Raw genomic sequence first — 26,637 nt, forward strand, 5'->3', positions numbered from 1 at the left:
CTGACCATCAGGTACCTGAAAGCCTGGGCTGTTGTGTCAGGACCAGAACTTCCTTCTATCTCTCTCATCTTCATCACAGTCAACAGCTGTGGTGAGCATGTGCCTTACAGCTATATTATGTGGAAGCCAGGTCTAGAATATATTTTTTTCTTGGGCAGCAGTATCTGGCTGGTTCTTTGGACAGCTTCAGGGCTGGCTGGCTGACACCATTGTTAAGCACGCTCATGTTTGTGAAACTGGTTTTTGGAACCGTCTCAGGGTCAAGTTGCCAGTAAACTGTCTAAGTTGCTTTGTGCTTCAGCAGCATGCTTCTTTTTTTTTTCCCTTTTTTTTTTGCTTGCTCTCACCTATTTGAATGATGAAGAATGAACTCTCTGTCAGGTTAACAGAATCAGTCTCTGTGCCTATTGCTTGTGATTATAATGCATAAGGGTGACTCGTTTTGGATATTCCTGTGTCTACTGTATTGCCTCAAAGGATAGGTCATTGACTGATTAGTAACCTCTTTGCATAATTTTCCCTTGTGAACTCATTCAAGAGTGAATTTTCTACCTATGCTGTTGCATTAAAATGTGCATAGAAAGACAAAAAGAACTTCTACCACAACAAGCTGTTATGCCCAAAGATAAAGCATGCATTCACAGGGCTGAAAATGGAAGAAAATAGATAAACATGTATGTATCATCAGGGTTCTTTTCTGCACTAGGCGAAAACAAAGATGCGGATGAGCTTCTCTGTTCCATTCAATGACTGCGTTGCTGCTCTGGCTTCCCTGGGCCACTCATTCCCAACTGTACTCACAGAAATGGCTTTTAGCTTTTTCATCCGGGAGATGTGTTTGTCCATTAAGTTTTCCAGCAAGTAGAAGTGCAAAACTTCAAGGTGGTATTCAAATATGCTGCTGCAAAGTGCATATATTCAGAAAAATACATCTTCCTTTATTTGTGGGATGATTCAGAAATACTGCTATAACCCAGGCTGTTAATGTATACAGAAAGGACCAAATCCTGAGATGGGAGAAGCAGAGGTAGCTCCCTTGAAATGAATGAAATTATTGCAGTTTTAGAGCAGAAGGAGATCTAATCTTACACTCCTTGTTTTCGTTCATAACCACAGCTTCCAAGCTGAAGTGTGTGGGGACACTCAGGCAGAGAGCTTTTGTATTCAATAGTAAAGTAAGGACTGAGACCAGACCTCCAATGTCAGCTCTCTTACTATTGCTGTAGATTGCCTACTAATGAATATATTGCACCTGTACAAGCAGCTTTGGGGGTTGAGGGGGAGCGTATCCTAAAATAGACCTGTATGTCTGTACAGAGCACATCTCCATGAGGTTAGTGGTGAAAAACATTTGGAAGTAGGATCCGTGCCCCCTGATTTCCCTACACCCAAAATGTTTCACCTTTGAGAATTTAAATATTATTTCTGCTTAGGAGTCAAACTGCTCATCATCACCCTAGTTTGACTAAAGATTTAAGCTGAGGTACGTGAGCAGCATAGCATACATTTCTTGCTCAGAAACACAAACAGCTAGCCAGGCTCTAAGTATATTATCAGGCAAGTTCTTTCAGAAACGTATTGCTAAAGAAGCTTAACATTAATTATTGTAACTTTGGGAAGATTACATCCACGCTAGCCTTGTAAGAAGCAGCATACACTTCTTGACCTCCAATGCTGGAGCTTTAAGACACAAGAATGGCATTTTACCAACTTTAATGGGATAACCAGTATTAATCTTTCAGCAGTAAGGGAAGAAAAAGTGTTTAGAGTATAATACCCTTCTGAGTTCTGATAGAGGCTGCCTGTTGTGTGTACTGCAGTCATAATTCGTTTCTCTCTGTTGTTTTGGTTTTGTTTCCTTAATTATTTAAGGAGAAAGTCATACTAGATTTTTTTTTAAACTAACCAATTTACATATTGGCTTCTAGCCCCAGCCGTTCTTTCTGTTTGAATGCCAACTTTTTTATGTGGTCTGTTTTTTTAAATTTTTTGCCAGCACTATTTGTGAGAGCTCTGCTGTATGTGTAGTAAAGAAAAGCACGAGAAGTTGCAATTGCCAAGTTGCAGACCTTCCAAAATTAATGGGTTTCCTTAACTTCAATTGAATACACAGTCTGCGAAGTAGAAAGAAAAAGATGTACAGTATGAATGAGAGTTCATATCCCCCCTCGTAGCTGTGCTGCTTTGGGAAACACTGGAGTCTGCCTGTGCCGAGGTCAGTTCTTTACCTTCCATAAACACGGAGTAAAAGTTAGAGTTTCACAAGGCATTCTTAATTAAAAACTAGGTTGATGCTGCTGTGTGCTTTGTAGAATCCATAATGATCAACTCCCAAATAAAGAAACTGCAGGAGGATTTCAAGCACATCTCTATTTACATAGTTCAGCACATGAGATTGCTGGATTATGATTAATTTTAATAGCTACGTTAAAAAATACATCTAACATCATTCTTAATTAGAATAATCTCTAAAGCCAGTTAAATGTTTCAGAAGACAAACAGTTTAATTAGCTAACCTACAGAGGCTCCCCTCCCCCAAATGTGCAGTAGTCTTAGACTTGGTGTTAGCCTTTCAAGCAGTCTTAAACAATCGGATGAAAAGGGATTTTAGGAAGATTAGAGGACAGGATGCTTTAGACGTTGTCCGTTAATCATGAGATATGCACCATCTACAAAGTTTCACAAAGAAATGAGAATTCAAATAAAATTTACTTTGGTTATCTAGTTAGCATGAATTACAAGTTATAACATCCAGTGATAAGACTATTTAATAAATGTATTCTTTTAATTGTTGATATGAGCAAAAGTACATGCTGGGGTGTAGTAGCAAGTGATATACCAGATTAACATTCTGAAAGGGACAATGCTTTTTTTCCCAGAAACCAGGCCTTTGTTGAATTATCCCAGGGTGCCACTAGAATTTTTTTTTTTAAGGGATTCAACTAAAGCTTCAAATAGAATTGTTAGAGTTGGATCTTCAATTTCTCTCCTACCCATCTTCAAAGTGGTTTCTTTTTACTTTTTTTGTTTTGTTTTAATTGAAGAAAGATTACTTTGGGGGCTTAGTGTTGTTTTGGTTTTTTTAATTTGCTCAGGTACAACTTTTTTTTCCCAGACCTAAGGAAAGCTAAACAATTTATACCTTCCTCCTCTCTGTTTCTGTGCTTTCTGCTTGATTTCTACTTAATTTAAAATTAGAGGATTTTTTTTATCTGAAGTCTACTGAGAGACAATAGGTACTTGCAAAGCTTTTTTCTGAATGTGCTACACAAATTCTCATTTTTTCTTTTTCCTGGAAGATCTGTCATTGTCCTTTTAATTCTTGAAGCCAAAAAGTTTATGTTTCTCACCTAAAATTAATTGCAGCAGCACCAGCAGCATCAAAACACTTCTTTTCTAGACTGAGGTGGCTTTATTTTAAATAAATCCCCTGGCTTTCAGTCCCCATATACCAACCCTGGGGGGAACTATTTACCTGTGCAGGGAAGCAAAGGCCGGCTCTTAAACAGGAGACTTTGACCTCCTTCCACACAAGTCCCCTGAATTTGTGAAAAACATATCCGTAGTGTATGGAGCCCTTTGGGAAAATGCAAATGTCAGCAAATCATCTCTTTTAACATGGGGCCTTCAGGCTCCAGTCCAGTGTCACACCTACCCTGGGATGCTGGAAAGGTGGGTGTGTGTGTGTGTGTATTGGGCACCCCTTTCCACTGCACAATGAGGGGTAAGATCTCGAGACAAAAACAAAAAGAGGGGGAAACAGAGGAGAAAAGAAACAATCCTGGATATCCACAAGTTGGCTGATGTGACCTTGTGCCACCTACCAGTGTGCTGGCTGTGACCCAGTGGCTTGATAGTCCAACAAGCTGAAAGAGATGGCTGTCTCCGCTTTCTTTTGGCCTCCCAAGACAGCTGCCTGGTAGGGACCAAATGGCAGAGAAGAAGAATATCTGCCTCACACCTGCTTTCTCCAAACTTCCTGCCACACTGCCACCGTGCCCACCAGGCTCCTCTGGGAGGCAATACCCATCCCTGGCCCCCTCTCCATTGAATACGAGGACAGGATAGTTCAGATAGTTTTCTCTTCTTCAAAACATCATTAGGATTGAAAAAATGAATCTCTTGCTTGCACATTTTGCATAAATACATGGTAAGTTATCAATTGATGTTCAAATAGCTTAATTGAGTTTGAGGGGGGAAAGGTCATTTAATTGGTCTATTGAAATGTTAACAGAAACAGATATGGCAAGGGATAGACTTTAATGGCTGCAGTGTGGCACTGATGTCTGCATTCACTTGCAAAATTGTTAATTAGGGCACTTTGGTAGTTCATTTGGTTTTGTATTGATGTGCTTAGTCCAAGGAGAGAAATTGAGTTTGTGTATGGTATTTACATGGGGCAGCAGAGGTTCACCATACAGTCGGGAATGTAGAAAATACAGTATAAATCAGAACTGGGTTATGATTTGTGGCTGTGTCTTCATTAACATCCTGCTGGTTATAGCAGTCGTTTTCTAGTGCCTAGTGTATTTTTGCATGTGATTAGGTTTGATATATTTGGTTTCTTTATTTTTTAATCATTGTAGTTGTGCACTTGAATGATGCTATAATATGGATTTTTTTTTAAAGTTAGGTATACAAAGCCATTTAGGCTAGATAAGAACAAAATGCACAACAAAACAAGGAATTACATATCTGTGTTCAGTAAGCCCTGGAAGGAGGTGTTATCTCCTTAAGTGCATACAAAAAGAATATATTCAGTTGCAATTCCTGGCCCCGTAGTCATCAGAGCCAGTGAAATTACAAAACTACTCCTTAGTTGTGCATGAGGTCCATCGAGCCTCCCTTACAGAACATAAACCTTGAAGGTATTGTCATTTTGTCTGTGGGAATGGCAAAATTGCATGGAGTGTCCACTAGCATTTTTTGAGGGTGGTAATTGCAGGGATTAATCTGGCTGCTGTTTCCTAATAGACGTGCTGGATGCAAAGCTTTATATTTGCCTTGTCTGGAAGAAGGCTGTATTGAGTACAGTTTATAATAATACACTATACCCTAGGTACTCTGTATAAACAGAGGCAGAGGGGGAAAAAAAAGGGGAAGTGCTAGTGGCTGTGAATCATCAATTTTACACCAGGGATCCTGTTGTCCTACCAGAACAAGCTGGGTGCGAAGAGGACATTTTGCAGCAAGTAATGTGCTGATTTTAGCAGCTTCTAATTGAAAAGGACTTTTTATTAATTTTACATATATTATACTTTCACATTTGGGAGCTGTTTCTGCTGCTTGCTTCAGCCTTCCGGGCTTTGCTCTGTAGTTTTCGATGGGGCATTTATTTAAACTCCAGGCATCCCTGTAGCTGGTGCAGACATCAGCTTCATTCACTCATATGTATTTGGGAAAGTACTTACATGAAGATCACAAATATGCGCAGCACAGCTATCTAGTTCTGCAAGTTTAATCCCAGCCCCAGAAAGTTTCATTGTGGCCCTATGCAAATGTATTTACATAGGAATGGGTCTTGGGTCCTTTAAAGAAGACAACGAAGTTGGAAGACTAAGGCCAACAAATAAATGAAAGTTTCTCTAAATCCATTGGATAATAGAGGCAGTGTTAAGGCTAACCACAGTGTTGAACTAAACAGAGGGATTACTCCTGGGTTTTGCATCAGTTGTTTTCTGCCGGGTGGCCTCACTTGTCAAAAAAAAAAAAAAAAAAAAAAAAAAAAAAAAAAAGTTGAACGGGCAAACATTCACATGGCACATTGAGAAAAGAAGTATGCTTAATTCCATCAAAGCTCAGAAATCAGTCATTAATTTATTCTAACCTCCAATTGTTGGTCATTTGTGAAACATCTGGCCTTTAAGTCATAAGAACCTAAACATAAATACACTGTGAGTTGTCCTGAGGAGAGAAGCTGGGTGTACTGGGGGTGCTGTATCAGTCTATGCACGTGAGCATGAGTGCACATATGTGTGTGTATTGCATAGTCTGCAACCGCCACTTCATTTTGGAGACTTCGAAACATATTAAAATGAATCCTTCAGTTAATTTACTCTCAAAATTAGATTATTGTTCATTTGCATCTTGGTAAAGTTCTGCCATTCAAAAGAGTCTCTTCATGGTGGGTTAACAGTTAGATATGTAGCAATCTAGCAGCTTGCTAGTCAGAAATAGTTTCTAATGAAGTTGAAATTTGAGATAGAAAATATATAAAAGCTTTCAGGAAAGACATACCCTATTTTCCATATGGCTAAGTAATTGTTATGATATTTGTTTTAAAGCTGGACTTAGACACTCCTGACTGCCCTCTAATTTGATATGGTTGGTCCCAGCGATTCTTCTGGAGGAAACTTTCGTAGTAGAATGCAGTGAAGGAGATAAATAATTTTGTAGCTATAAGCACATGACAAAGTATAGAAAATAATTTGGTTGCCCTTACTGTCGTGCAGATAACAGTCTCCAGGTTATTTGCCTCTGCTGGGAGTTGGAACCCAAGTGAAAAGGAACTGAGTGTTTAAATGGAGACTTGGAATAAAGGTAGTATCTCAGAGCTGACAATATTCTGCCTTTTGTTAAAACTGCTATTTAATTCTCAGGGTTAGGGTGTTGTTTTTATTTGATTATAGTTCCTCGTGTAGCTCAAATGTAGCAATATCTCCTGTGATGAAATTTCTTGTATTTCACACGAGTGAAATGAGAGGCATAGAGTGAAACTAGATTGTAAATATGATGGAAAAATTTAGATCTGTCATTCCACATGGGAGTCTCAGACCTTTCTGTTTTCAGGCAGTTACCTTCTTGTACTTCTTTTTTTGTTTGTTGTTTTAAGACCTCTTTGGCCTGACCATTTGCTTTTCTTGCTCAGCAGAGGCTGCCTGCAGCTCTCAGGCTGTTTTGACAGTAGAGATAATGATGCTGTCCAAATGCATAACAAAAAAAAAATAATTTTTAAGGTTTTCTATAAAGCAGCTCTTTCTCTCAATATTTATCTTTTCCTCCTTGCTAAGTAAAAATATCTTGAGTCTGCACTCCATTGTGAAATTTACTGTATTCCAAACCTAGATGCATTGTATCTCCCTCCAAGCTGGGGTTTATCCTTTAGTACTAAAAGGATATCTGTGATTTGGCAGCCTGGCACACATTGTGTTGCAAGAAAAAAATACGATGGATAAATTAGGGGTGACTTGATATATTTATATCCTTGTGCCTGCCACAGCATGGCTGGCATTTGGTGATGTGGATGGGAAACATGTGGGAACCCGTGGGCACTCACATGGTGCATGGTGCATGTATAAGTGTGCGTGTATGCCCGGCCCACCAACACAATATGTAAAAAGTCACATTTCAACTTTGTTAAAGCACTCATTTCCAAGGCACTGATGTCCAAAGTATTGTTAGGATAGTGGAGATGAGAGGGAAAAAAAATCTCTTTAAAGAGCTTGTAATGTTTGAAATGGTTCTTTGAGAACGTGCAGATTATGTCTTGTGTAGTGACTCTTCCCAGCTCTCTGAGGAATGAGCTGTTGACATTCTTTTGGGTCATCATCCAAGATAGGAGGGCAACCACAAGGATTTAGCAGATAAATTCATCCAAAAAGACCTTTATCCATTTCATTGCAACTTGGAAACATTCATGTCGAATAGCAGCATTAATGTAGCCCTTTTAGCCCTTCAAAGTGAGCCTTATATTTAAAAAAAAAGAAAAAACGACCAGAGTAATAACTTCTATAGGTCTTCTAAGAGGTAATTCATTATTTACATAATTCTAGAGTATAAACCCATCTTTCCTTTAAGAGGCTCTGAAATAGAATTGAGGCTCTTATACAGAGTCTCTTTTGAATTCTAATCAACTGGATCTGCCTCAAATTCATTTCTAGTTTATTGTAAACAGTGGAATTTAAATTAATTTCTTCTTATCTTGTCTTTTGAAGAAAACTAGGAGCATGCTTAAAAGGTTTTCCTTTTAAATACAGCTCCGACTTTATTTGGTGAATCTGGGGGCTTTGGGGATTTTTTAACTTTACAAACCAGGTGTCAGGTAGGATGGGCTTTGACAGCCAGATGACAATTATGCATTAGCATAGGTGATTATGAAATAAATAGGAAAAAAAATTACCTTCTTATTTTTTTACTTGAACTCAAATGATACTATTAGGCTGAATGTGAGGCAAGGTTCCCACAATGCACTGTGAAAACCTAGGCTAACAACCACCCCGCTGCGTTGAAAACCCCAAAAAAAGACAAAAGCACAATGAAATAGAAAGCTTACCACCGGTAGCTTTCAAAACGACAAACTAGGCAAACTATACATCTCCACCACTCCAATTTTGTCAGAATGCTAATGAGCTTGCTCTGATCTTTACTCGGCTTCCCGTGTTTTCTACATCTTCAAGGACCACATGGTGCTAGCAAAATAAAGACAACTAAATGAGAATTTCGAATGCTTTTTGTGTTGGGACCTGGTGCCTTTCAGTTGACGCACTCGTTGAATATTCTCAACTTAAAAGCATACAACAGGGGGCTGGGTATGAACTTTTTAGCAGGGGGAAATTTGTACAAAAGTAAATGAGTGTGATGAGGAAAATATGAGAAAAATTTCTGATTAATTTCCGCTCTATAATATCAATGACACCTTCAGCCCCTCTCATACTCCTCTAACAAGAGATGCTGATAAAAGATGAATGATTCTGTGTTGTTCACAGTGAATGTTTAATGGTTTTTTAATAGCAGCGTTCTACATAAAAGACACCAGGAAGTACTCCGCATTAGCAGTTGAGATCACTAGTTAATAGGATGATGTCTTTTAGCTTTTGTCACAAGATTATTAGAAAGGATGGGTTTCTGTTCTCATCCCAACATACTTTAGAGTGCTTGTTGAGCACAAGTGCTAAAATACAGGTTTCTCGGTATTGTTTTGTATGCAAAGTAAAAGCCCTTTAAATGCAACACCTTTTACTTTTTTTTTACCAGGTGATTTTTGTCATTGATCTCTTATTTGCCCCCTTTAGCTGTATTAATCACTTGGAGTGGTCTGCTTCTTAATGGGGGCTTGATGATGTATATGTGTATAGATTCACTATCAAAAAATAAATCCTTTATATGCTCTGCCCCTTCACAATCCTGATTATCAAGCTGTATTTACCAGCCTGTATTATACCATCTTGAATGCTCCTTACTGGAGTCCCCCAGTCTGCAAGAGAAATCCGCACTAGACTAGGGAGGGGTGAGCACAGAGGAGGCATCCTATTCCCTAAGCCAAATTTCATCTTTCAAAAACAATTGAATTTACAATTCTCTTTGGAATTCCCAAAAGTAAATGCAGATTTGTATTCACCAGTGTCAGGGCTTGAGAAGGAAAATTATGAATGTTCAGTTTTGCCTGAGAGATGAATTTAAAAATTGGTTTTGTTACCTCTTCAAGCTTGCGAGCAGACAGTATGAAAAATATTTGTGCATGTACATAAGGAGGAAAAAAAACTCATCATCTTTTCATATATTTCATATCTTGCCTAAATGAGGTAGAAAGAATCAGTAATACCGTAAGTTTTATAGCAGTTTGTCAGCCTTGGTTTCCTGCACTACTGTTGTGCTTGGGTCAGCGTGATTAGTATCAGGCAAACCAAGAACTTGCCAAACCATGAGACAGTAATGAGTTGACCAGCCATGTTGTGAAAGACAAAGGTACAAATCCCAAAGCAGAGCAAGAGGAAGGACAGTTATAACAACAGCCTTCCTGGCAAGATAGAAAATGTAAAAGTATCATTGAAAGCAACATTTTTGATGCTTGTCTTTCTGCATTTAGCATAAGAAGTGAGTGAAAGCATTGCAGAGAAATTCTAGATACATGAATGCTACATATGTGATGCTTCTCTATTGGAAATGCCTAACAACTAGGAGGCTGGAAGGATATTACTGGTAGCAGTTTGTTTTGGGTGAAAGGAAAGGTTTTTGGCATGAGCAAAAGATTGTTACTCTAACATGATAACAGTTCACAAAACTATGCCTTGGTAGTTACTGCTTGTTTTGAAAGCAAAGAAATACTCTAAAGCATTTGTTGAGGTGTTTCTCTCTCCATTGTGCAGAAACGTTAACTTGCTGCCAGGGTTGTGGTAATGGGAGCTTTGACAACTACCAAGACCCTGTGTAAAAAGAAGTGGGATGACACTATGATCGAGGTCTCGTTCGCAATATGGTAACTGTGCCTCTCTGTTGCATCCAAGTGTGACTTGGATAATCTGGGGCCTGCAGAGCTCTGTAGAGATGCCTGCTAAGACACTCAGTGCAAAGTCGTTCATGAGCATTTGTTAATGCAAATAAACTGGCCCACAAGTGAGCTGATTTTCTGACAGGAGTTGTCAGGTCCAAATCACAACACATACACAAATGTCTGCCCAAGCGTGCATTTTGTAATTGCCAGAATCATGCATTTTATGAGTGATTGAGAAGATCTTGAGTTCTTGAGATTTGTCAGCCTCTCTTGAGTTTCCCTTCTGTCATGTTGCCTCTACAGTCTCTTACTGGCAAACTTTTTCCAATATCCATCCATCTTTCCATTAACAGTTCCTGCAAAACAGACTTGCCTTTGGTAAAGGAAGACCATCTAGCCATAGTTTTCCAATTACCAAGTGTTTCTACAGCTGAGAAGCTTCCACAAAACAGATCTGAGTTTGTCTCTAATTTACCACATCTCTTCAGTTCTTAGGTCTGTGCATTGGTAGGCAAAAGTTCACAGGAGGTGACCTTTCCAAGACCAAATGTGGGCAGCATGCATGTTCAGCCTTCCCAGGCCAAATTCATTAAATCAATAAAGTGGCTGAGCCACAGCAGTGACCATATTTTTTTTCTCCAAGTAACACAGAATCCCATTGGCTGGAGAGACTGAGTGATAAGTTAGCCTCCTCTCCATGCGCTTCCCTGGCTTTTATAGCCTCATCATTGCCTTCAAAGAACTTGTCAACAGGTTGAAGCCAGCTTGAAGATGAGAGTCCAAGTAGAGCACTGCCCGCATAGCAGGAGACTACTCTGGGAGAGCCCTAGGTACTATGAAAAGGTTTGCAAGCCTTCCAAAAGTCTTACAAGACCCAACAGACACTTGCTTCTTTTGACTGATTTCCATCTTTTTTTGTGGTGTTGCAGTATAAATGCTCTTTCATGTGGTAGGCATAGTGTTTGGCTTTCTGCCTGGAGTTAGCTTTCTCTACAATCAGTGCCTGCTGCAAAGCAAAGGCGAGGAGAAAGGCCCTTTGGTCGCCCTGAGGCTTCTGGCCCAAAGTGCCACTGCAGTCTGCAGAGACCACTGTTGTTTTTTCTTGAATTTCTCCTGTTTACCACCAAAAACACCTTTTCTGCCAAAACTGGAAGCTGTGGGGCCTTGGGACACCTCAGCCTAGCTGAACTCACCCATTTAGCCCTGGGAAGGTTTGGATCCTGGAAGTAGAAACCTGCCAGCTCCCAGTGAGTACACATTTTCATTAACACAGATACAAGGTCACATTCATTGCCATCACCGTCTCACTTCAGACAGTTGCTTGGGTTAAATTCAGCCCTGTCCATCAAAGAAGTAACTTTATAACGTCCATTACCCTTTTCCAGCTCCAGGAGAAAATGTTCTGAAGGAAGTAAGGCAACATTTGGTAAAAATGGAATAATATACTGCCTAGAAGAGCAGACTCCAGTGACTTTTAGGAAAATTGCCTCTCACTTCAGTATCTTACCCAGCTATCACTTGCCACATAAACAGGTAGTAAACTGTTCTAAAGAGTAGTTATGAGCTGTAGAGAAATTACTATCACTCATGACAAAGCATCCAACTCTGCTTGTGTATTTGAAAGTGAAATAATTCATCTGCTATACGATCATCCCTCTCTGGCTGGGTTTCCAAGCATAATCTACCTTTTTTTCCATAGTTTCAGAAGTTTGAGTGTATCAGTTACTAGTGCATGTTTTCCTGTGCTGAAATTTCTTCTGAAATTGTGCTGTGTGAGAATATTTGGGTGCAAAGAGTACCAGAAGTGATAAAGCACAAGCTTTTGGTTTTACTCAGTGCTAGGATTCCCTGCGGGCACTTGTCCTTGAGGCATCACTTCCATGCAGGAATATCTAGGTATTTCAGTTGAATCTGACCTCTTGTTGCCTGAATTTTGGGGTACAAAGTTTCTTGGTCTGATTGATGGTCCCATACTTAAAATACATTCATAATCTTTATCCAGTCCAAGCATTCTATTTTGGTTGGTTTTCTACTTTTTTTTCTACTGTCCGCTGTGTTGACTCGTCATGTAGAGAAAATCAATGGTCTTTCAGGTTTTATCTTCCACAATTTGTCTTTTTGTGGAAGTTTCAGTCCTGTGATAATTTTAGGCTGCCCAGATTGTAGGCCATAAATGTTTGTCTTCCTATGAGTCAGTCCCACTGCAGGTAAATAAATGCCCACACTTGCCGAGATGTGGTCAGACCTCTGACCTGCTGTTTACACAGCTCTCAAAATTTTAAATAGCCTCTCTGATTTTTTTATGTTTCAGAAACCGAAGAAGTTATAAGTTTCCTGCTTGATATTAAACTAATTTGGTGTATGCTTGTGATAAAGGCATTTCCTTCGTGGCAGCTCCATTTCATTAGGATTACAGTACTTTTGGGGGCTGAAATAAGAATCAGACAATGCACTGCAATGTAACTCTGCCTGGCAGATTCTTGGCAGTCGATTCCCACCTTTATGAGACTCCATTGTGTGGACATCAATGTCTCCTTCTCAGCTGCTCTCAGACAGCAAGTTAGTGGCCATGAATTTGCCTTTCTAATGTTCTTAGGCATTTTCCCATCCATCTAGGACTCAAAAACTTGTACTAGGGTTTCATGTGCTAGCTACCAGTTCTGCGGTGTCATCTAAACACCAGTTCCACCTGCTTATCTGTTGCTAGCTCTTCTTGTTTGTTTTCAGTGGTTTTTAATAACTGAGGAGGTCCTCCTGCTCTGAAAGGAGGAAGTATTCTGGGAGAAGGCTGGGCATAGTAATCTCAAATGGGAGGCCTGAAGCTCATGGTGGAGCAGCCCATGCATTCATGCTGTCAGATGTCTGCTGTGGGTTCTGTTTTGATACTGATAACTTGGAAAAAATATTTTATCCAAAATTCTGAGGTTTTCACTAAAGATAGCCCTCTGAAAGCAGAGGGGGGTGATTTTTCAAAAAAAAATGTCTCTTTTGGGATGCCTGAGTTTCACTCAATGAAAAATTGTGGGCCAGTGGTCATTTAAGAATTTTCACTGTAGCTTTCAGTTGTGACAGAGGCATTTTGCAGTAAGTCTTGTGTAACTCTCCTTTACAAATAATATCTGTTGTAAATATAGGTTTTTCTGCTTAAGTATTTGTTAAATTCAGTAACTCACATTAAAAACAAGAGCTCATCTGTGCAGAAGGTGTTCACAGTGAGCAAGATGAGAAGACTATTAAAATCAGTGGGAAGTCTGCTGCTGACTTGGAAGCATTTGGGACCTTCCACCAGCCTTTGTTAGCAATGTGAGGTCGTTCAGCTAAAATACCCAGCACTGTTTGTCATCCCTTCCCGTGTTCCCTTTCAGTAAAAGGGAAAAATGTAAAACGGTAATGACCACAGCAGATCAGCCCCCCTGTCTGGTCCAGAACACTCCACTGTAGTGGAACAGGTATGGGTTGAACCCAGGCAGGGGCAAGAATCTGTGCAGGGGCCAGTCACAGGCTAACCTGGCCCCAGGGAGCATTTAATTTAATCTCTAAAAATCAAAGGTTAGCTTGTGTCCTAAAGCAGGAGGATCCAGTTCCTACCTCCCGTGGTTTTTTGTTTGTTTATTTGAATATTTATTGCTACAGCTTTGCCTTTCCATATCCAACCTGGTTTTAATTCTTGCTGAGCTCTTAGTTTCAACATTGCCTCATGGCGACGAGTTCTACCGGTAAATGATGAGGCTTTGAGGAAAGATCATTCTTTTTATCGGTTTTAAACACACCACCTTCAATTTCAGCGAATTTCCCCAGGTTCTTACGAGACAAGATGAGACACATCCTAGAACTATTCTTTATCTGCCATTCATGTTCTCCTTCAGGTAAACAAGCCAATCTGTCCACTTGCTCCTAATACAGAAACTTGTAAAAACTCATCCCTATGATTGGGTGAATGCAACTGGTTTTATTTAAGCAGACAAATCAAGACAGTGGGGTATGTTTTCAAAAGACCTTCCTGTTAAATTTGTGGAATTCACTGGCATTTGAGCAGCTCTCAGTAGTCACCAAGCTTCTGTCAACTACAAAATAGCCCAGAAAGAGGAGCAAAGTGAAGTCGGCCAGTTTTTGTTGTTATTTGCCCTGCTCCAGTTCCCATGCACTGGCATTGTCCTGCTGGCCTCTTCACCCAAGTGTGTTGAGTGAAGAAAGCTTCTTCTATTCTATTTTAAAACTGTGTGTAAACATCAGCAAATGGATGAAGAATGGGCTCTGTCTTAAGTAGGTTGTTTTTCATGTAGTTCTGTTGAGGTAAATGGGGAGATATGGGAAGGTTTCTGTGTTTAACCATGGCACACACACTACGCATAGTGCAAATAAAATTTAAAAACAATTACTGCTTAAGACGGCATGCAGAGTGATTTCTGTAAACCTGTTATTTCTTGCCAGACTGAATGGGCTGGTTTGGGATGCTGATGTAAACCCTTTATTATTTATCCTCTACAGGTTGTAATTCATTTTTGCAGAACAGCTAAATACATTTACATTTAAGGATTTTTTAAAAAATATTAATCTATTGTCTTATCTTGACAGATTTATGATGGTATAAAGTGTAGAGGAGTTATTGTATTAATCCATTTACACTGTAAACTAATCTTGTCCCTGCATGTTGTTGCTTTTTCTTCCTTTTAAGTGGTATTCTCAGTGTTTTCTAGCACTTTCTTCTCTGTTTTCTTAGCAATGTACTGGTTTACTATGTTAATCCATATTGGGTTTATCTAATGTCTAGCTGCCCAAACAGCTTAAAAATAATGGGTCTAATGGTACATAGATACACTGGTAGCTGGCTGAGTTTGAAAGTACTTTCAGCAGGAAAGAAAAAAAATTGTTCTTTCAAATTGATTCAGAAGAGGCATTTGTCAAGATGCTTCTTATTTAAATAATTTAAGATATAATTAGCTTACAGTGTAAACAAAAATCCATTTGTAAATCCAGCAGAATATGAAGGAAGATGTGTTTGTAAAAGACTGCCAGGAAGCTGTACAACATTAAAATAAGCTAGTTGCTTATATTGTTTTCAGAAAATGGTAATCTGTTACTGTGCTTCTTGAGTATTTTAGAAGAAAATTGACTCAAGTTGATTTCAAATAACAATCAGAAATAAGTGCAATGAGCCACAGGAGCAAAGAAAGGGATTTCGGGTTGTGGTGGGGTTTTTTTTGTTGTTTTTTTTCTTGTCTATCATTAAAATTCTCAATATCAGTACTTTGGCTATCACTAAAATTTGTTCCAGTAAGGGACAAAATTACCAAACTTTATGCTGCAGCCTCTATTGAATCATGACCAGGTGCTATTACAGCTTGGAATCGTGACTCAGAAGCCAAGAGGACTTTCTCGTATCTGAGGGCAGAATTTAATGTCTTGTGCTATTTGAGGCTTGGTGTTGGGCTCATTCCTAATCATTGAGGAGGGTTCTGGTAGATGTCAAGAAGAGAAGAATCGAGCACGCATCCTTCACCACTCAAGCCAGACAATGAAATTAGAAAATGGCATTGGGAGTTGATGTGAGAGAATTCCCTTGGATTCCTAGAGGAAGAATAAAAAAGAATGAATTAATTTAAAAAAAAAATTAAAAGTATTAAAAAAAGAGTTGGGGAAAAGACAAAAAGGAAGAGGGGAAAAATAAAATAAATGAGAGAAACTGCCAGCAGCCTCCTCAGGTTAAAGTCTGATATTAAAAACTGTATTGACTTTTCACATAAAGGCGCGTGTACTCGCTGTTTCACCTGAGTTTCTGGTGCTGCATTTTTCAAATCTCTTACCGAGCAGTTTGCATGCATATGATGTTTACAGCGCTGCCCGCTCTTACTTGAAGATTGTTTTCAGAAGTCATTATTGAACTATCGGATAAAAAGGTATAAGCATAATTACGTGTTAAAGAGAATAAATATGTTCTGCTAGATAGTTAACCAGATGAAGTTAAACAAGATAAGATGAATTCTGGTCTTTTTAGAAAACTGGCAGTCTTAATTTTAAGCTACAATGTAAAGTGCTTTATCCTGAGATTAGGTATTGTGGCAGAAGCTAAAACTGCCTTTTTCCCCTAACCGTGCCAGAATACAACCTCCTTTTCTTTCTGCACTAACAAGACTGCTTTACCACCACAGCCCACTCTAAGTAATTAAATCAATCCTTTGTACTTACCGTATTCTCCTCTAGTGACGGTACTAGATCTGATTATATGCTTCATGCATATTCAAAGTACAGCACTGACAGCTCTTTAATGAGCTCTTACTTAATCAGTACGAACAATGTTCATCTTGTTCTTTTTTTCCTCATACATAAGAGCTAGGAACAGTTGGGGAAAAAATGAAACATCCAGCATTCATTTGAAAAATATATTGTACTTTGAAAAGTGTCTAAGCTGGAGAAGTTGCATTCTGCCCTTTAAAAGTCTGATGGACAAATTGGATTACTAGTATTGGATTAAATAACAAATGGTTAGAGGAGAAATGAGAAAAGCTCGCTGTGATCACAGGCTTTAATATTTTTTGTTACTTATAAAGCTGAAGGGGTCTTTAACCAGTTATTAAAGTCGGGATTAATTTGTAATGGTCCAACTTACTAGCTTTAAAAGGGTTTTGTTGTTGTTGTTTATCAAAAACAATAGTGTAAATGCATGTATTATGGAAAAAATTTAAGTTTAAGATCTGTGGGCTATTTATAGATTTTCAGCTTCTTGTACTAGCTTAGATAAGGGGTTTGCATATGTGGGATCGATTTGTTCTCAAGCATGAGTTTTTTGCTTCATTTAAATAATCTGTACAGTTTGTTGGGGCTTTTTTCCCCAGGAACAATGCAAATACTTTCCCAATTTAAATTTTCAAGTATTTGTAGCAAGTTAATTGAATAATTGTTTTACATGTGGAAAGTGGAAAAACAATCACCCCAGCAACAGCTTGGGTTTTACAGAGTGAAAACATGTTGAAGAAAAGCTTTTTCTATTTTGTTAAATTTAGAAATTGTAAATGTGAGTTTAGCTTGCAGTACTGCTGCAGTAAGAACACTCAGTTTTTCATTGTTGCAAGTGTTGCATGTGCATCCTTTCACCAAGTAAAAAAAAAATTAAGTAATGCTCTAATGCTAGTGTATTTGCCGAAGAGTTATTTAAATTTCTTATATATGGGAGTTCATCTTTATTTTGCTTGCCCAGGAAGAATTTGTTTCAGCTCTGTGCACAAGAATTTAAAAGCCGACGGTCAACAAATAGAATATCAGCATCGACTACTATTAATATTGCACACATGTGTCATTTCACTGATCAAAAAGGCCTTTGCCAGGGTGAAATTGGCCTTTTTCCAAATTGCAAGCTTTTTCTCAGCTTTTTCTTTTTTGCTCTTTCTTCTTTTGTTGCTGCCCGGGGATTTGTGCCTATCGCAGCCGATATCACATGACCGGTGTCAGGGCATCACATGGGTCCAAAGTGAATACAAAAACAGATTTAAATTTCTGTAAAAACAATCAAGACTTTGTTAATTCACTTTTAAACCAGCCCATTCTATGGATATTGCATGTGCTTTGGTGTCAGCACAGATATATTAAAATAGGCACCTCTGCAGATCTGACATGACAGCTCCAAGCTTTACCCGGATCTTTTCTCATTATATGTTGCAACTAACTGTGTTTAGGAGGAACGTGTTAATAGAAAGAAGATTTTATCTTAAGTTTATGTTCTTAACCTGAAATTGCACGGTACAAAAGTCAATGAAGTCGGATCCACCATTGAGCCAAACACTTCGGAGACGTTTATCTCTCCCATATCTTTTTCAAGGCTTGCAAAATTAAATGCAGCAAGGGCTTGTATTTATAATCTTTCAGCCATACATCCCAGTCCACCCCAAAACTAACGAACTGATTGAAATGTTACTGTAGCCATGGATGTCTGGTTGTGAGAACTTTGCCACATTGCTGGTAAAAATCTTGCATTACAGAGTAGACTGGTCATTTTTGCAAGGCTTAAAAAAAGAGAAAAATCCCTTTCTTCTTGACCTCTCCCCTAAATAAGTTTCATCTGCTTGGTGCATTTCAACGAAAGGTTGGTAGTACTGATTATTACCTACTTCTAAAAGCAGACTCTGTTAGATGGACCAATACGGTAGCAAGGTCTTTGATCTGTAACTTACCATCAAAGTGTACTAAACTGCTGAATATTGTTGTAAATGCCATGGTGTGATATTTTATGCACAAAACCTGACATGGAGATATTGGAGGAGAGCATTTCTGCGTTTCAGATTTCTTCTTTCATTGCTCCATTGCCCCAGGAGCTGGGCCCTGCTGCTTTTGCTTGGAAAAGCACTATGGGTCCATCCACGCTTTGGAATGCTCTGCCCTTCCTGTCTCAATGCTAGCAAATTGTGGCCCTAAAAGCACCCTTCCAGGAAATTTCATTGACCAGGCACTTCCCAGGTGGATAAGTGGATGTGGGTGTATGTGTCCTATCAGAATGAGAGCATGCCAAATTACTTTTTCTTACTCTGTGGGTCCACCAGTTCCACTCCAAGCTGACCTACTTCCCTGTTCATCATATTTTCCTGCCCATGTGTGGATGCCTCATGGCCACAGCAGAGGGAATCAAAGAGTTTGAAGAAGGCTGGCTTCCCTTGCAGGCAGGAGTCTCACAGCCTGGTGAGGGTGTGATTCTCCATGTCAGTCTGGGCTTGCACACTATTGTAGCATTGGGGTGTGAACATGCACGTGGTGAGCATCTGAAACACTCCCATCCAGAAACTGAATGCTTTGGTTTAGGGCAAAACAATATTTTTCTGGTGTCTTTCCAGCTCCAGGTGCTAGAAATGGCTTCTCTGCAACTGGGGATCCTATGGTTTAATTTAATTAGGTAGCATCCCCAAGTGTGCAGCACTTTGCTTTAAAGATTTCAAACTTCTTTACAAACACCAAAGAATTAACTTTCAGTACCCTTGCAGGATCAGTACAGGTGATTATTCCCATATTGCACATGAGGTGCTTAAACTCAGACATCTGCCCACATTTTCCCAATGGAGCACTATCAAGCTGGCAAACAAGCTCACATGACCAAACTCATGCTCCTTTGCCTCTATTCCAAGTTTATTCCTAGATTCATTTTAACCCTGTGAAATGTGTGAGTTTCATAATTCAGTGAGGACCATAAAGCCTTTGCTCTTCACCTCAGTTTGAGGAATGAGAGTGGCAGGTTTCCACAGCAGCACAGCCTCCACAAAGGACTTTCTCCAAGTCCCTGAGCTCCGAGAGGGTGGAATTTGGCTCAGCAGCCCTGCTACGTGGAAAGCACAGTCAGGAGCCTTCTGGATGCTCGTCTGCCTTTTGCTCATGGTGCAGAGGTGGTGACACAGTCTTAGAGAGTCCGGTAGAGCTTAGCACTGCCTGCAGATAGGCTATGAAGGATCCTGATCCTGCCTGGGATGGGTGGGGGCTAGGGAAAGGGGTGCTTACCCAATACATACACACATGGGACCCGTGGGTGCCTGCATCCCAAGATTATTTGTACTTGTGCAGATATTCCCTTTGGTTGCAGGCTGAGGAGAGGAGCAGCTCTTTCCAGCTCATCTGGAAGAGTGGCCATGAACACAGAAGCTGAGCAGGTGCCCACACCTTAGCCAAGAGTTCAGGATTAGCATCTTCTCTGCAGCTACTTTTATCCCTGACACATCATCCTGACTGTGCTGGGTTTCTATGGAGTGGTGTGGATCTTGCCTACAGGGATTGTTTTTGTGTTTGGTGATGACCAGACATCTTTTACTAGTAAGGGTTTTTCACTGGAAGCCTTGCAATTATATAGTTCATTTGGGAGAATTTAAAATACACGGTCCTTTTAAAAGGTATTTATTTAGGTCAGGGCATCGGCATGATAAAGAACACTAAAATGTATCCTAGAGGATGGCTGTTTTCAAATAATATAAATATTATTTATATAATATAAATAAAGCAGGCAGGACTTGCAGTCGTATGATATTTTTACCATTTGAGAATATGCCTTGTCATGCTCAGTGATACTGGCAGCTGATACTCCAAAACTTGAAGTGAAAATATGTACCTCAGTTTGTGGAATGCCACATAAGTAATGAAGTTCTTTTGATTGCAGGAAGAAACACAGAAGAAGAAGAAGCTATGATGCAGGAATGGTTCATGCTGGTTAATAAGAAGAATGCCTTAATAAGACGAATGAACCAGCTTTCTCTTCTGTAAGTGCAAATGAACATATGTATTTCCGAAAGGATGGTTTACTCTTCAGATAGATGCAAAACTTTTTTTACTCTCTTCCCAATAGACTTCAAAAAAAAAAATCTCAAAAGTGAGTAGTGTGGATGTGTTAGACATCGAGTAACTTGTTTTTCTCATATTTCAGACCTGAAAATGAGGAGCATGAAATGACAGAAGATTAGCCAGAACTGTGAAAAAAGAAATTAAAGAAATATTAAGCACTGTTACATTTTCAAAAGCCCAACATAGAATAAAATTATGTTTTAGAAATGCACAGATATGTTTGGATTGTGCCTCAGATGAGACAGGTAAAGTCTATCCAGAGAGAGAGCCAAATTTGAGTCACTACCTGCTTTGTAGAAAATCCTCAGTCCCATCTCTGCTGAAGGGATGTCAGTAAATCAGTCACAGTGCAGTGATACCACTGATACTGCAAAGTAAGGACAAATTAACCTTTTCTCACTGGCAGTGTTGAGGAAGTGAGAAGGTGCTGCTCATTTTTAGAGGCATTCTGCCCTGAGTGCTTCTCTTCCAGCTTCTTTCAGTTTGATATTTCTTTCCATAATGCCACCTAGTGTAGATACCTGCATACTTCCCTGGGAAGAGCCTCTGCTCACCTATCTCCTGCTGGGTCTGAACTTGACAGAGGATTTTACCTGCAAAATATTAAGCTTTCTAATCCCTTATCTAATTTTTATTGTTGATTGGGGCAGAATGTATATAGAATAATACTTCCAGTGTCACATTATCTTGGTAAATAGGTTGATGTTGGATCATTAGATCTAGAGGAGTATTTTATACTTTGGACATTCCATAACAGCCATTCCAGAGGTGAATATGAAATAATTGCATCCTGTAGTGCTGTGGAGTTAAACTGACAGAATTAAAGCTGACCTTACATGAAATGAAAATGCCCTATTACTTAATAGACCACCTGAGCCAGATTTTAAGTTTGTGTATCATTTGTTTGGAGTAGCTTAAAGTTGAAGAGAAAAGTCAGTTGCAAGTCCTAAAATCAATGTAAGTTAAAGGTGCTTTTAAATGTTTAATGATTTAGCAATTAACATATTGATGAACATTTGCAACTTGCCTAGGGAAAAAGAACATGACCTAGAAAGGCGCTATGAGCTGCTGAACCGGGAGCTAAGAGCAATGCTGGCTATTGAAGGTAAGAGCAGTGCTGGGGACTGAGGGAAGGGAAGTGCTCACTTTGGCACCTGGAAGTGCCAAATGTGGAGGCTTCTTTCTGAAGCCCATTAGTAATGCTGATATTTACATCACTTCAAGTGATAGCACACGGTAAGTGTGCAGAAGCTGCAATCCCATTATTAAATTTTCTTCAGGATTAAAAAAAAAAAACCTAAAAATATCCGAGGTATGGGACAAAGAAGTACGGTCTTGTTGCAATGAACTTTGAAAACAAAGTGATGAGTAGGTAGAGAATGTGTCTAGGGCTTACAGTTTTTTGGTGCTCTCTTAGCTTTCCTGTGGCATCGTGCTGCTTTTGGTGCCACAGAAAAAGGAAGGGGTGACCCACAAAAAAGAGAGCCTCTTCCTTTTAATGTTTTTTAATTTTACCTCAGTAACTCAGTAACTGGGGGGGAAAAAGTCTCATGGGTTTTGGTGGTAAAACATTCTGTTTGTCAAGTAAATATTTCATAAGCACCAGCAGGATTAGGGCATCCTTTGCACAGAGTTTCTCCCTTCCTTGCAACTCGCCCCAGTTTAGTCACTTCACCTGAATGGAGGTAACACTCAGAGGAAGATTGACACGGGATAAATGAAACAATTGCACCCTTTCCATAGGGCTTTCCAGTGAATTGCACGATAATCCTTGGGATGATTAATAATAAAAAATAAACATCCAGATAGCTTAAACCATTGTTTGCATTATTTTCTGATTTAAATATCTTAAGTGTTTTCTAATGCTGCATCACTTATACCTCTCAGTCACAAATGCTGCCTTACAGTTCAAAGATGTTTGCTTTAAAGTTAATCCTTTGGGCTCTGTAAAATGGACCTTTTGTCTAATCAATGCAAATTGATTTTGCTATTCTGTATTGACCTCTCAACCCTTTGACTGTCCATGGTAATTTCTTTCTTCACCTGATAAGATACCTGATCCATAATAAATCAATTCTAATTAGTTTGGAGACTTCACTGGAAGCATAAGTTTGTTGGAAAAAAGCAGCAGGTTTCAGGTAGCTTTTTCATATCTCTCCATCTGTAGTTATATTTTTTGCATAAGACTATCTTCACTATATTCTTGGATAATCCTGAGTCATAAATACGTACATTGCTTTCTGCAGAGACAAGCCAGATTGATTTGGAATCATAATGAAATATTTAAAATGTTAAATAATCTAAAACTAGAGAGGAGCTAAGAGATTCTGGATTTAAATCTAAACTTTCAGTGTTTAATTGCCTCATATGTATCCTGCCTTGGAATGTCCTAGCAGCAGCCTTTGAATGTCTAGCAGCTTGTGCCATTTACACATTGTCTGAAAAAAAAAGTTTTTTAAATTTATTTTTGTAAGTTCAGAGAGGGATGCCCAAACTCCAGAAAACCATCTTTTTTCCTTCTATTTTTTTTCCTCTTTTTTTTCTCTTTTAATATGCTGCTGGTGATATAATAAACAGAGAAAGCAAACATAAGTGCTGGAAAATTTTGGTTATTTTGGGAGATTTTTTAATTTATGCAACAAAGTCCTCATGTAGCATTTTAACTCTCAATTAACATTATTGGTCTTCTAGAACTTTTAACAGTTACCTGCTTTTACCAAAAAAAAAAAAAAAAAAAAAAAAAATTAAAGGAAAAACTCTTCCAGGAAAACACCTGTGAAAACTCAAAATACGCATTTGTGACATCTCGCCTCTCGGTGTGTGCGTCAGTGTTTTCTGTGTTCAGAAGATGCAAAGATGCAACTTTTTGGGAAGCACTGCTCAACCCACCCCGTTTCCAATGTGATTTCTCTGAAGAAGCAGGGGCTGCCCGGACAGCCCAGCACTGTCGGCTCGAGGCCATTTAGCCGATTGCTAATGGGCTCCCTGAAAGAGTTGAAAAGACAGATCTCACTTTTACCAGCGCCAGTTCCAAAACCAAAGTATATGGGCAGGAAAAAAAATACATATATGTGTACACACACAGACACACATATATGTAACAGGATGGGAGCAGTTTATTTGTGTAAAAGAAAGGCAGAACACACCAACCCAAACTGGAACTTAGAAAATCTTTGAAAGGTGGTAATTACTGTCTTGGTAAATTGCTCTAACTCTTCCACGCCAGACTATGCTGTTTAAAAATCTGTCAACCAATTTACTTAGCTGGTTGATGACAGGGGAAAAAAGAGCTTTGCAGAAGGTGGGAGCCTGCTGATGGCAGATAAAGGCGGTTCTGCCGTGCCTGCTTGGGCAGCGTGCGGGCAGCGCTGGCGGCCGGAGGTGCTGCCCGTTAGGATGCTCATTGATGTGGAGACAGTGGCTCCTTCCCGGCCGCTCATCTGCAGACACCGGGAGCTGAATGACCTCTTGGAGGGTTACGGCACTTCACGAGGAGCACATGAATGACCCAGGGTGGTAAAAAAGAGGCATATTCCCCCCCTTCCCCACGGAGCCGTAGGGATAAGAAAGGGAGAGTTAACGCATTGCCCGCTTCCAGATAGAAAGTGTTCCTCTTGGACTGTTCCGACCGAGAAAGGCCGGAAACTCCTCACTAACAGGCCAAAGAAAATGCAGGTAAACGGGGTCCGTTTTCACCTCTGCACACGCCCGGGCGTCCAGCCTGGCTGTTCGGAGCCAGCTGCTCCTGTGCACAAGGTGCTGCGTTTCAGAGCCTGGTTTTTACTGCAGCTGCAGCCGAATGCCGGGATGCCTCACTTTCAGCTACCTTTCCTCTCACTCCTTTCTTTTATTTATTTCAGTCGAGTTTTAATGCCTCCTTAGAAAATATAAGTTCATTTTTGCACGTCTTGGGTGGTGTGTTCATTTTCTGCCCGAGAAATGGATCTTCTTTCAGATTTTGTACATCTTGATTTATTCTTGGCTTACAGTTTGAAGTGGGTACTCTTCTAAAAGGATTTATGCATAGGTTCACTATTTTTGTAGTTATGGTTTATATGATAAGCTTTTTATATTTAAAATCAATATGTAATCCTGTGGAGGAGCTTATCCTCTAAAACTCCATTTGTAAATCTATTTTAGCTTTGTTACACCGCACAGCCACAGTATTCCATAGATTGATTAGGTTCAGCAGCAGAATCCTATCAAATGGCCTGCTCTGATGATGATGCAAACTCTTTCAGGATTGCTAGTTGACTGGAACTAAAGATAAGACCTCACTGCAATCCCCCAATGTGCTCTTTACAAAACTAGTGTTAATTTTCATCAAAGTGCCAGGCTTATTTATTATAGTGGCAAGGTTGAAGGTTTTACTACGAGAACTTTCAACCATTTCTATTAAAGCATTTCTATGGGAACTGAACGTGTGTTTGCTCAAACTAATTATCAGTTTAAGCAGTGGGTAGAAAAAAAAAAGACAATATGAAGTCAATGAAAATGAATAATTGAAAACATTTCTACTTCAATGTGAATTTAGCAAACTCTGTCATTTTAAACTGCCCGTCGTGAGTGGTGGCAAGGGGGCTTTAACTTTCAACACTTTTAGCTCATATACAGCCTCAAAGCTTAATTCTATTTTTGTCCAGAGTGTAGCTTTTATAACAGTATTATTCTGAAATCTTGAAATTAATCACAGCCCATATTGTAGCTTCCCAGAATTGCAGTCAGCCTGGGTAACTGTATGTAACAGGTGTTATAGGTAATCCTGGCTTAAAAGGTACAACAGGTAGGAATCAAACTTGAACACAGTTGCTTTTTTAAACATAGAGATGCTTCCCAAAACTGCTGCCCAGCAGTGTTTTGTAGGATAAAACAAAATTGCAAGGTAGTCACCTATAAAATGTTATTTAAATACTTAGAGTCAGTTACCCTTTTAACCAATTGCTGCTTGACTCTTTATTTTGGGAGGAGGAAAGGCAGACTCCTTTTCTAGAAATGGAAGTAAAATTGCAAGGGAATATTTCTAGCAGCAGGTTTTCCCATGGCGTATTTCAAACATTAATAATAAGCAAATGTAGAAAAAACCAACCAAACAAAAACCTAAACAAATACACAGTTTTGTTCCATGAAATCCTAGTAGGATATTATTTATTTCACAGGGCTGTAAGATGAAGCAACAAAACTTGTAGCACTTAGGAAGGGACTTAACAGAGAAAAGTAGTGAGGGACTGAGCAAAACATATGCTGAAATATTCTGACTTGTTTGCTCTTTAAACACTAAAGTTGCTGCTGCAACTGGAGAACAGGGGATGAACAAATAAACAAAAAGAGCTTTAAAAATAAGAAGTGAAAACCATCAAAATTGAAAAAAATTATATAAAGTCCAGGTACAGTCAATGGATTTCAAATCCCTTTTCATCCAGAGCTTCGTGTGCCGAGATGTGCCAGGGAGCCTGAGTCTCAGCACAATTCCCAGCTGAAATCGGGGGAAAGTTAACCCGAAAGTTGGGGACCTTGTCTAGGGGAGGCAAACACCCCTGAAATCCTCTGCCATGTCTCTCTCTCTCTCTCCTTTTCTGTCTGGCTTGCTGCCATGGCCCTTTTCGGGGTGATGTTGTCATGCTGAGATCTCATTGCGTGTGAGGGGCTTTTACAAATAAAAGGCAAAATGGGGCAAAATGCTCCGGTTTGGAGCTCTGACTTGCAGAGTGGCAGAGCAGTGTGTTTTAAAAGGGTTGAAGTGAAGGAGCTTTGCCCAAAAGGAGCAGAAGGAGAAGAAGCAGTGAAAATCGAGAGACTGATCCAAGAAGCAGCACCTAAAAGGCTGCTACCCAAATTAAAGCAGCTTTGTGGCAGGAAAAAATGGCTTGGATTGCCAGTGATTTTGGCTGCTAACTCCACTTCTAATCTGTGTGCACCTGAAAAAATTATTTCCTTAGCAACGGTGGACAGGAAAGGACACATTTTAAAAAAATAAATTGGGAAAGGAAAAGAAGGAGAACCAGGAAAATAAGGAGGAAAAAATGAAAAAAAGAAAGAACTCCCGGGAAGTTTGGGCAGTGCCCTGCCAGACCGGTGCTCCGGGAAGGGCTCTGGTGCCACGGCGACGGCTCCACCGCTGCCTG

General features: G+C 39.5%; 1 protein-coding gene across 19 annotated transcripts in view; it reads left to right on the forward strand.

The window, feature by feature from the left end:
* The window catches only part of EHBP1 (EH domain binding protein 1), a 203,678-nt gene that overhangs the window by 174,282 nt on the left and 2,759 nt on the right, over nucleotides 1-26,637 (forward strand). For all 19 annotated transcript variants that reach the window (XM_088160923.1, XM_088160933.1, XM_088160935.1 and 16 more), the window contains 2 exons: nucleotides 20,334-20,433; nucleotides 21,547-21,620. In XM_088160923.1, coding sequence (XP_088017049.1) covers nucleotides 20,334-20,433; nucleotides 21,547-21,620 — 174 coding nt within the window. The remainder of the gene's footprint in view (nucleotides 1-20,333; nucleotides 20,434-21,546; nucleotides 21,621-26,637) is intronic.

The sequence above is a fragment of the Sturnus vulgaris genome, chromosome 3 (genome assembly GCF_052056855.1).
Source record: "Sturnus vulgaris isolate bStuVul1 chromosome 3, bStuVul1.hap1, whole genome shotgun sequence".
In the NCBI taxonomy this organism is placed as follows: domain Eukaryota; kingdom Metazoa; phylum Chordata; class Aves; order Passeriformes; family Sturnidae; genus Sturnus; species Sturnus vulgaris.